Below are 12,117 nucleotides of genomic sequence, written 5' to 3' on the forward strand. Positions count from 1 at the left end.
CCCTAGCCCTCACCCTCTGATCCAACAGGTCCCAGACGTGCTCAATGGGATTGAGATCCTGGCTCTTCTCTGGCCATGGCAGAACACTGACATTCCTGTCTTGCAGGAAAACACGTACAGAACGAGCAGTATGCCAGTGGCATTGTCATGCTGGAGGGTCATGTCAGGATCCGCCCCTGACCTCATACAAGTGTTTTACAGCAATGTCGAGTGAACTAAATCGATAAGGAACGTCTCTAGCTACACATGTAACCTTGGTTCTCTGAGATGAAGGAAATGAGACATTGCAAAAACTGGCCGCACTACTACTTCAGAGTTCGAGGTACGAGCAATGTGTTCTTGTCCTTCAGTCAGAAAATTTAGAAGAAATGGTGTTCGCACACCCGCTTATATAGGCCAAATGCGCGCCTAAAGGGGCAGGGCTCAAACACCATTGCCAATCATAAGATTGTCATTATTATACAAGAGATTCAACTAGGTTGTCAGAGAGGGAATTCCCCAAAAGAGTTTACCGCAATGTCTCGTTCCCTTCATCTCAGGGAACTGAGGTTACATGTGTAACTGGAGACGTTTTGAGAGAAAGTATGCCATTTATGATCACGTGATTCTGGGAGGTGCGTCCTCACGAGTTGTGATACATTTTAAACATAAGGTGATTTATTCACAATAGTATATCAAAAACATAGGCTACCACGACCATTTCGTAATTTGCTCTGAATATTGTTATGCTTTCTCAAACTAAATAAAATACGTCCATAAATAAGCAAAGTTACAGATTATTAGTAGCATGTGGTGATCTTGGAAACTGACTATAACTTCAATGCTTTACTATCAAATATCTACAGTAGTGGTTACTTTTTTCCTTCATAGAAGTGACATTTTACTATGTCATACAAATTGTATTTAATCTCTTTCATTTCTACATGTCAGTTCTTGATGTAGGCTTGGTGTCACGACCAACTGTTCACTGCTATACGCTTAATGGAAGGCTACTTGCAGAACAAGTCCTTCATTTTACATAGTTTTAATATAATAATGTACAGTATGACGTGTTTCAACTGTTCCTAACCACACAAAACCTTTGAATTCTGCTGTTTGGATTGTCATACACTTAATAGTTTATTAATGTCATTTAATCTAGCAGTGGGACTGACTATTTTTGGCCTACCTGAAGGAATGAAGGATTTGTTTCAGTCTAAATTCTCAGTGTGTTTATTCATTCTATCAAACAGAGCACCACTACACTTAAACATAGGGAAAATTCATTTCTGCCTGGATACAATAAAAAAAGGACAAAATGGACAATTGGGTCTTAGTTTATTTGTAAATACATATGTTTATCTGCCAACAATTATAAGCTTGTAAATTCCTTTTAGTTACAAAACAGGAGTAATATAGCATGAAGTTGTAGGAAAACCGTAGGAAAAATAAACATATAAATAACCTATAGGTTGGAAAATGTCAACCACCTCTGATAATGGTTTAGTACCTATCAAGCAAATGGCAATTTACTGTAGTTTGCTCCCTCTAGTGGTTGAGAGGCAATACCACATCAAGATTCTTGTGCTGAATTGGCATACAAATAACTAAGAGATAGGGAGAATACAGCCTCTATAAACAGTAAGTGAAAGTTGTGGAATAACAGAGCTGGATAAGTGGCAAAATAAGGCAGAGATTAAATCAGCCCTTAAGAAACAACAGGGAGCCTTTTAACCTAGTTCTGAAAGGTCTACTTTATTTCAATTCCACAAATCCTGACCTCACCCTTAAACTGCATGAACTTGTATTTCTCAGCACCAAGACGGTTAGGGAAGTGAATATCAGAACCATCAGAAAGGGTAATCTTGAATTCCTCATTAGTGAATGTGATTTTTACCTATAAGGCAGAAAAGAAAGAAGATTGTGAGCAAGAACAAATTTGCATGTTAAAAATATTGAACATGTTAAAATCTTTCATATACTAAGAATGCATGTTAAATATGCAAACTCTTAAATAACAGCTTTTAAATTCCATCCACAGCTGTTAATATAAAAACATTTTCCATTATTACTTCTTTACTGAGTGTATCCTTTAGACAGCAATTTCATTAAGAGTCATTTCAAAGAAGCAATTATGTAAGCAGCGATATATGAAAGTCCTGCCTTGAACTCCTCATTCTTATTGAATGGAAAGCTGCCATCTCTTTGCTCCTCACACCAGTTGCCGCCCTGGTAAGAATTGCATACTACAGTTCGCTGGTCGCCATTGATGTCGAAACGAGGGTTCATGTGAAGAGCGATGTCATCAGGACTGTGACCAATGTTGATTGCAAAACTGCAAAAGATAAGTACATTTCCCGAAAAAGATACATTTTACTCATTTAAATATTACTCCTGAAGTCCTTACAGGGAGAGTTATGACAAGACGTACTTTGTCGAATCAGCAGTGGGGACTCCTGTAACAGTCAGAGTCTGTCCCACCTTGAAGGACATATTCTGGATGACCACACCCTGTTAGACAGAGAAAGAGCCCAACATCACTCTTTAATCCATATAATTTGGTCTTCTTTTTCTATATCTCCCAGATGTGATTAACCTGGAATGCATACAACTGGTCTGAAAAACAGAACATGTGCATCCATATAAATTTAAATTGTACAGCTGGACACTGTGCCTATAGGTTCTCTAGAGATGTAAGAGCTGTAGCTGTGATGGAGAGAACAGAATACGTCTGACAAAAGCAATGAAGTCAAATTCCTCAGCTCTGGAAAGAAAACCCTGGATGGACAGGCAAAAGGCACAGAGCCAGACCTGAACTTTCCAAAACTGCAGATGTGGCACGATTGCTCTATATTGGAAAACCTCTACATGGTGAGTGATGCTGCTCTGTGGGACAAGATGGATTAAAAGAATAGCCATTCCTCAATTATTAAACCTTCAAAAACTAGGTTTTGGCCATGCCTACCTCTGAAGAGATTTTATATGAGTTGAGAAGTTAAGGGATGGCAGCTGCAAAATTACAAACTGAATTGCACAATGCCTCAATATGATTCATGGTTGCGAAGGAAAGTAGATTTTATAGCTCTTTTAATGATGGCAGAGGAAACAGGCTACAGCTGACAGAATGGTGTATACTGTAGAGAAAGTGCAGTCGAATAAGAGGTGAGTCAAAAAGAGAGATAGAAAGAAGAAATAAAAAGAAAAAAAGAGAAACACTTAGACTGCTGAGAAATACCCAGATGTGTAACAGAGGTGGATACTTTCCATGTTAGTCACTTAAACTGCTTAGAGTTACTGTTAACTAGAGCTCTGTGAAAACAATTATTACAAAAAGACACCCTAAAACAAGTGTGAAATGCCTTCCTCTTTCTCAGAAAGGCAGCCCTGCTAAGACTGCAGAAGACACCTGGAGAATGCACAGGCTTTCAGATTGGCATTGCTGCCAATGACTGAATAAAGATGCTTTTTCTAAGAGACATAAAAGTGTGCTAAAGGTCTCTGTTCAAAATGTCTGTTTATGCCTCTGGGTAACTGGACTCAGACCACAGCTGGCTTAAGAAGTAGTTCACTCAAAAATGAAAATTCTCTCATCATTTACTCACCCTCATGCCATCCCAGATGTGTATGACTTTCTTTCTTCTTCAGAACACAAATAAAGATTTTTAGAAGAATATCTCAGCTCTGTTGGTCCATACAATGCAAGTGAATGGTGACCAGACCTTTGAAACTCCAAAAATCACATAAAGGCAGCATAAAAGTGATCTATATGATTCCAGTGTTATAAATCCATATCTTCAGTAGTGATATGATAAGTGTAGGTGAGAAGCAGATCAATGTTTAAGTCCCTTTTTACTATAAATCTCCACTTCCACTTTCAGAATGTGAAAGTGGAGACTGATAGTAAAAAAGGACTTAAAAAGGACCTACAGAGCTGAGATATTCTTCTAAAAATCTTAATTTGTGTTCTGCAGAAGAAAGTCATCCACATCTGGGATGGCATGAGGGTGAGTAAATGATGAGAGACTTAAGTAACTATAAGAGAATTTAGTAATTGAGTTAAGTAACTATGATAAAGTGTTCTTCTCTCGTCTCTGAGAACATTGAATCACCATAAATCGAGAGCCAGCATACATTGCAAACACAATAGCATAGACCAGTGTTTCCCAACCTTTTTTCTGCCACGGCACACTTTTTAAGACAGCTATCCCACATAGGCTAACCATCGCCAATATTTTTCCTTTTCAAGAACTTGTCCATGTATTCTGTCCGTCTTATGTATCGTCGAGGTGTGCAAGAATACTCACGCTCATTTTAACGTCACTCTTTGAATCCAAATACAAAGTGAAATGAAGCAACCAGGAGAACGTTGAGTCGTCTGGAGTGCTTCTTATGTCCGCTGCGGGTTGGGAGTAGATGACCGATCTTTACTTCATCCAGTTGTATTTCTTTGCTTGTCTCTTCCTCGACCAATTGCAAAAGAGGCATGTGTAATTATGGAATCTATTTCTAGTGTCATATGGTAATATGCTATAAATACAGCCAACTAATTTAAACATCCGACTTCATACGCATAATAAAGGCAAGTGTACGTCACTAGCACATAATTAATTTAATTATACGCATGTTGCCAAATCTAGCTTCTAAGGCTTCATCCAAGATGATTATACGCATGGTACAATTTGATATGATTGTACAGATCGTACGATGATCTGGACTGAATGGATTAAAAAAGTCACACCTTATAAAATGAATTTCTTGTATTAATAAATGAAGTAAGCATCAGTTGGTGCCAGAGGTGATGTATTTCTTGTGTGCTAGAATACTCGGCATTTAAGGGACTCGTGACATTACGGAGTGGCACCACCAATTTGCGCTGCTTTGCGAAACTGATGGGCATTTTAACACGACAGTGTTTGTTTATTAGTCTTCGCTTTACAGCCAATCATTTCAAAACACTCGTAAATCTTTCTAGTCCTTGTGGAATTGTTACAAATTGTCTTGCTCTAATACACAATTAAGTTGTATGCAAGTTATGTCATTTTGTTAAAAATTACACAATTAAATTAGATGGAATTTTGCTATGAAATTAAAAAATAGGCTTTGTTTTTAGTGTAGCAAGATCATTTTCATTTTCTTATGTCATCTGAAAAGTAGGCTGTGTCATAAGACAGACACGAGATAACCTAGCTGCAAACTTAGCTCTGATCAAATGTGTTGAATAGGCTACTCTGTTTTTGAGAAAGCCTCTTATCCCTAACTAGGCCAACTACACATGTTGCACACAAAATAAAATAATGAATCAAACTGCCCAACTGAGAAAGTGAAAAGGGCAACATAAAACAAATAACTAAATAGGATCTAATGGGCTAACTATAAGCTACTTCTCTCTCTCTCTCTCTCTCTCTCTCTCTCTCTCTCTCTCTCTCTCTCTCTCTCTCTCTCTCTCTCTCTCTCTCTCATGTAGATTTGGAATGCCACATAATGCTGCTAAATTTCTGTGCTGCATAATGCTGCTAAATTTCAGTTTTGTCATCTGCCAGAGAAAATAAAGTTATTATAAGATTACTCATTGGTCATAAAATGCTTTGGCAGCAGCAACCTCCAATAGTAGTTGCATGCTCATCATCGTTATAATATGGAGATAGAATTGTTTCTAATTCAGAGACAAATGGAAAGAGATTCACAAATAAATGTAAGGTGTTTCACAAAAATTAAATGAATTCACAAATAAAAAGAATGAGATTTACAAATATATGTTAGGAGTTTCACAAAAATAAAGTGAATTCACAAATAAATAAAATGAGATTGCAATTAAAAATGTATTTACAAATCTATTTTTTAACTCACAAACACAACTGTGTTCCGTATTCATTTGTGGATCACGCACATTTATTTGTGGATTGCTTGCTGTGCTCTTGTGGATGGCAGCTCACATTTGTGAATTCTGAAACATTTCTTGCATGAGATGTGGACAATCCACAAATAGGTGGACTCCACCCATTGTCTACTCAAGCCAATCAGATAATGGCCACATTACTTGGACCAATCATAGCATGTTCTATCTTCAACCAATCATGCTGCGTTTTACTATCAGGGCGGGACCAAAGTCACAGCGCTCTCATGAGCATGGAATCAAGCACTTGCAGATAAGTTCCAAGGCCTCAAACTTTTAAAGAAACGGACGCCATCAGAGGAATACTGTGACTTAAAGTACGTATCATTTTCTCTCAGTTATAAACATGTGAAGGGTCTTGTTCAATGTCGACAGCTGAAAATTTATAGAGTGTCCTGATCATTAGCTTTATAGCTAACCTGGCTGACTGTATGAGTCTGCTATTTTAATTTTAACCAAGTTTCTTAACTGAAACTCCTAGCTAATTAATGGAAAATGTATGTGTGTTGTCAAAACCTTTACTCTTAATGTTACATGGCAGATCCAAACAGACACACTACTAGACACTACAAAAGATCAGTAGTACAGATAACACATTTATAAAACATGAATAATATTAGAGGATCTTAGGAGCACAAACCATAAATTAATATCCTATATTACACAGTGTACAAGATCTGTTATGACAATAATTTGGTTTCCATTATGTTAATGTATATAATAAAAGCAGCTATAAGGTAATATTTATTAGAATTTTGCATTTTAGCACTTTTGTGTGCATGTTTTAGGAGTTTGTATTATGGGGTCCCTTCATAAAATACAGCGTCCTGTTCTGATAGTGATAATTGACTCAGTGGTTATTGCCATCTTTTTCAGATGTTTTTTTTCCAGTGTACTGCCCATCAACTTTGAGCACTTGACTCACCTGCTCCAGAACTCAGTGGTTCCTGCTCCAATTCAGGACACCTTTTAAAATGTGTAATATGAGATTATACATTTTTTGTTATGTCAGATTTATTTTGTTACAATGTCATGTCTTTAATGAAAGTGCAATACCAATTTAAATAAACCGTAACATTGTCTTTACATTGACTTACTTAGAAATGAAAATTCTGTTATTTACTCACTGTGGTGAGCAGGGCGGGGCCGAGCGGAATCTGGGCAGAGTGAGGCTGGGAAGATAAGAAGTGAATGTGTTCCACCTGTGTGCCACACTGGTCTTGTGTTCCAGTGAGGGGCGGCAGGAGTATTTAAGGAGAGGAGACAGTGGCAGACAGGGAGAGAGAGACGCATGAAGCTATGTGTTTTTGTGTTCGACGTGTCTGTGGGGAAGCAGCACATGGAGTTCTTTTACGTTATGTTTAAGTGAAAATAAATGTCTATGTGTTGTATCAAGCCAGTCCCAGTTTCCTCCTTGGCCATCTTGTGAAATCAGGTGCCGAAACCAGGGAAGGAGGAAGGATGCGCTGCTGTCCGGCAGGAGGAGGAGGAGCCGTTGCCATCCGCCAGGAGCCGGAGGAACTGCTGCTGTCTGCCAGGAAGCAGAGGAGCCATTGCCATCCACCAGGGGACGGAGGACTCGCTACCATCCGCCAGGAGGCGGAGGAATAGCTGCCATCCGCCAGGGGGCGGAGGAGTGTCTGGGGCTGGCAAGCCTGTCTCTCCCTATATATACATGAACATAATGTGAAACCAAATTATTGGCATAGCAGATTTTGTACACTGTGTAATATAGGGTATTAATTTATGGTTTGTGCTCCTAAGATCATTTAATATGATTCGTTTTATAAAGGCACTATCTGTACTACTGATCTTTTGTAGTGTCTAGTAGTGTGTCTGTTTGGATTTGCCATGTAACATTAAGAGAAAAGGTTTTGACATCACATAAATTACATACATTTCCATTAAGTAGCTAGGAGTTTCAGTTCAGAAACTTGGTCAAAATTAAAATAGCAGACTCATACAGTCAGCCAGGTTAGCTATAAAGCTAATGACCAGGACACTCTATAAATGGGGAATTTTCAGCTGTCGACATTGAACAAGACACTACACATGTTAAAAATGATATGTACTTTAAGTCACAGTATTCCTCTGATGGCGTCCGTTTCTTTAAAAGTTTGAGGCCTTGGAACTTATCTGCAAGTGCTTGATTCCATGCTCATGAGAGCGCTGTGACTCTGGTCCCGCCCTAATAGTAAAACGAAGCGTGATTGGTTGAAGACAGAACGTGCTACGACTGGTCCGAGTAATTTGGCCATTATCTGATTGGCTTGAGTAGATGATGGGTGGAGTTGACCTATTTGTGGATTGTCCACAGCTCTCACGCAAGAAATGTTTCAGAATTCACAAATGTGAGCTGCCATCCACAAGTACACAGCAAGCGATCCACAAATAAATGCACATGATCCACAAATGAATACTGGACAGTGTTGTGTTTGTGAGTTAAAAATTATATTTGTAAATATTTGTTTTTATTTGCAAATCTCATTCTTTTTATTTGTGAATTCATTTAATTTTTGTGAAACTCCTTACATTTATTTGTGGATCTCATTCAATTTATTTGAGAACCAACTTTCTATTTGGGAATATCTTTTCATTTGTCTTTGAATTAGAAACAATTCTATCTCCATATTATTATTATTATCATCCTCATCATCATGATACCAAGAGGCACTATTATCTGCTGTCAATATATCAACGCACAACCAAACCGGCAGGTGGCGCCGCAACAAAAACATTTGCGGACTGACACACATGAAGAAATCATCACGGAATTCGCACATGCAACTTCCGCAGTCTCTCTTCAGTAATGTTATAGCTGCTAACAGACTTAGGCATTTAAAAAAAAAGATGAACCATAGACCTCCAATGACAGTCATAGAACAGGACGGAATGAGCCACAACGCTAGAAAAGACATTACACATACTTTTCAAGTGAACTTCTTCGCCATGTGTCTTTTAAATAATTTTCCATGGGATGTACGTACTTTCCTTGCAAACTTGCACTTTCTTTTAGTGAGAAATTATTTTTCAGGTCGATTTTCGTTCTCTTATTAATCCAGTTTGTTTTTGCAGTCTTTAGACAGGGAGCTAATAACTTCAAAAACACCAGACATCATACTGGACATTCTTGAGAAGGTATTTAAAATCATGTGCAAGTTACTGAATGAATTGAAGTGAAAAGTGTTTCAGTATTCTACTTATTTTTCGTTGCAGACATGTTTGCATCCAATTTGTCTCAGGAATCCCCCATCTGTAAAATACAGGAGACGCTTCCTAACAGAATTAATAAAAAGGGTTGGCTTTGTTTCTTTTCAGTCATGGAACATACACTCTTTATACACAATTTATATGTTCCACATATTATTATTATTATTATTATTATTTTTTTAGATACAGTTTGTTCACATTATGATGCATCTTTTTAGCATGAGATGTTGGATGCGGAACCTCTAGATGCACTGTATGAAGCACTGGGAGAGGTCATGTGTGCACAGGAGGAGGACATGTGCTTCAAAACCTACTTACTGGTAATGTAGATCACACTAAACCTGAGACATAAATGTGACTTTTATACCATCTAACAAAAAAAGAACATATCTGAAAGTGTTGGGTCACAACAGCCAACAGGAGATGCTGTGAGCCTTGCTGAAAATGTGGCTCTCATCTCTGAGGGCACCACAGGTCTGGTTACCTGGGAGGCTGCCTTGTACCTGGCTGAATGGGCTCTGGAGAACACCCACATCTTCAAAAACAAGTAGGACTTCCATTTCACATCTACAGTATATGGCAATTTTATTGTTTACATTTGATTTTAGTGTTTACATTATTATACTTAATGTATTTATTTTATAGCGTATGCATCTACTCAAAGTATTGCACATGAACAAATTGCTGACATTTGGGTTTTAAATTGCAAGAACCTTCACATTCTCTTCAACATGTCATTGTTGCACATGCAGGACAGTGCTAGAGCTGGGTAGCGGGGTCGGACTCACTGGCATTGTATTGTGTCGGTCATCCAGCCTAAACAAATACATCTTCAGCGACTGTCATCAAGCTGTGCTCCAGAGGCTGAAGAACAATATTGCAAACTGCTTAACTAACTGTGACAGCAATAGTACATCAGTGTGCGTGGAGGAACTGGTTTGGGAAAATGTGTCTGATGAGCAGCTGCAAAGAATACAGGCCAACAACATCATTGCTGCAGGTCACATAAAATCCAGGGATATTTTTGGAATAATGTAAACATTATAGTTTGGAGCGTCATTTGTTTTACTGAATAAAAGGTCTGTGAATCCTGTCTATTCAAATACAACTAAACTCAGCAAAAAAAGAAACGTCCCTTTTTCAGGACACTGTATTTTAAAGATAATTTTTTAGAAATCCAAATAACTTTGCAGATCTTTATTGTAATGGGTTTAAACAATGTTTTCCATGCTTGTTCAATGAACCATAAACAATTAATGAACATGCACCTGTGGAATGGTTGTTAAGACACTAACAGCTTTCAAACGGTAGGCAATTAAGGTCACAGTTATTAAAACTTAGGACACTAAAGAGACCTTTCTACTGACTCTGAAAAACACCAAAAGAAAGATGCCCAAGGTCCCTGCTCATCTGCGTGAATGTGCTTTAGGTGTGCTGCATGGAGGCATGAGGACTGCAGATGTGGCCAGGGCAATAAATTGCAATGTCCATACTGTGAGATGCCTAAGACAGCACTACAGGGAGACAGGAAGGACAGCTGATCCTCCTCTCAGTGGCAGACCACGTGTAAAAACACCTGAACAGGATCGGTACATCCGAATATCATACCTGCGGGACAGGTACAGGATGGTAACGACAACTGCCAGAGTTGCACCAGGAACACACAATCCCTCCATCAGTGCTCAGACTGTCCGCAATAGAGAGAGGCTGGACTGAGGGCTTATAGGCCTGTTGTATGTTGTACATCACCGGCAACAACGTCACCTATGGGCACAAACCCACCTTCGCTGGACCAGACAGGACTGGCAAAAAGTTCTCTTCACTGACGAGTCGGGTTTTTGTCTCACCAGGGGTGATGGTCGGACTCGCGTTTATCATCGAAGGAATGAGTGTTACACCAAGGCCTAAACTCTGGGCGGGATCGATTTTGAGGTGGAGGGTCCGTCATGGTTTGGGGCGGTGTGTCACAGCATCTTCAGACTGAGCTTGTTGTCATTACAGGCAATCTCAATGCTGTGCGTTACAGGGAAGACATCCTCCTCCCTCATGTGGTACCCTTCCTGCAGGCTCATCCTGACATGACCCTCCAGCATGATAATGCCACCAGCCATACTGCTCTTTCTGTGCGTGATTTCCTGCAAGACAGGAATGTCAGTGTTCTGCCATGGCCAGCGAAGAGCCCGGATCTCAATCCCATTGAGAACGTCTGGGACCTGTTGGATCGGAGGGTGAGGGCTAGAGCCATTCCCCCCAGAAATGTCCGGGAACTTGCAAATGCCTTGGTGGAAGAATGGGGTAACATCTCACAGCAAAACTGGAAAATCTGGTGCAGTCCATGAGGAGGAGATGCCCTTTGTTCAGGGACACATTATTCCATTTCTGTTAGTCACATGTCTGTGAAACTTATTCAGTTTATGTCTTAGTTGTTTAATCTTTTGGTTTTCATACAAATATTTACATATGTTAAGTTTGCTGAAAATAAAAGCAGTTGAAAGTGAGAGGACGTTTCTTTTTTGGCTGAGTTTATAATGTTTTAGATGATAAGTGTGCCAATGATTTAAGTAATATTATTGTGTTTATTTGAACCAGATGTGGTGTATGATCCTGAAATAATTACCTGCTTGGTAAGATTGCTGACTAGACTTCTGACCTGCAACTTTCAAGAAACCCACCCTGATGTTTACATTGCTTCAACAATACGAAACTTACAGACATATGACTGCTTCAAGAAAGAATTGGGTAGGTTTCATATAAAAATTTTAATAAGTCTATTCCATTTCAGTAATGACTGAAACAAACATTCACTAATCCTTGTGTAACTCAAAACAAAATGTTTGTTCTTTTATTTACAGAAAAGGCTGGACTGCAACATGTAGTCATTAAAGATTCTGTTTCTCAAGTATTCCCATACAACCGAGTGTCCACCATAGAAATGATCAAAATTCATGTATGACAAAACCGTGAAGATCCTTTTGTAATAAAGTATTTACTTGCATATTATTTACATGGATAGTGTGCTTTTTATTCTTACGTTC

General features: G+C 38.8%; 2 protein-coding genes across 3 annotated transcripts; one reads left to right on the forward strand and one right to left on the reverse strand.

Moving 5' to 3' along the window:
• Positions 1–1,300: 1,300 nt before the first annotated feature.
• On the reverse strand, positions 1,301–4,534 carry LOC127450122 (beta-galactoside-binding lectin-like). The gene is made up of 4 exons (XM_051713924.1): positions 4,284–4,534; positions 2,411–2,490; positions 2,143–2,314; positions 1,301–1,876 (listed from the first exon to the last, which is right to left on the reverse strand). The coding sequence occupies exons 1-4, from the start codon at positions 4,287–4,289 to the stop codon at positions 1,730–1,732; spliced, it is 405 nt and encodes a 134-aa protein (XP_051569884.1). The 5' UTR covers positions 4,290–4,534; the 3' UTR covers positions 1,301–1,729.
• A 4,089-nt stretch (positions 4,535–8,623) lies between these two features.
• Positions 8,624–12,082, forward strand: eef2kmt (eukaryotic elongation factor 2 lysine methyltransferase). Of its 2 annotated transcripts, XM_051713891.1 has the most exons (8): positions 8,624–8,851; positions 8,948–9,010; positions 9,089–9,169; positions 9,301–9,402; positions 9,496–9,629; positions 9,835–10,082; positions 11,672–11,821; positions 11,935–12,082. In XM_051713891.1, exons 1-8 carry the CDS (start codon positions 8,627–8,629, stop codon positions 12,033–12,035), a joined length of 1,104 nt encoding a protein of 367 aa, XP_051569851.1. In that variant the 5' UTR covers positions 8,624–8,626; the 3' UTR covers positions 12,036–12,082. The 2 variants fall into 2 exon arrangements, with proteins under 2 accessions (XP_051569851.1, XP_051569852.1); XM_051713892.1 differs by lacking the exon at positions 11,935–12,082 and having other exon boundaries at positions 9,835–10,161; positions 11,672–11,805.
• Positions 12,083–12,117: the final 35 nt, after the last annotated feature.

The sequence above is a fragment of the Myxocyprinus asiaticus genome, chromosome 13 (genome assembly GCF_019703515.2).
Source record: "Myxocyprinus asiaticus isolate MX2 ecotype Aquarium Trade chromosome 13, UBuf_Myxa_2, whole genome shotgun sequence".
NCBI classification, from domain to species: Eukaryota; Metazoa; Chordata; class Actinopteri; order Cypriniformes; family Catostomidae; genus Myxocyprinus; species Myxocyprinus asiaticus.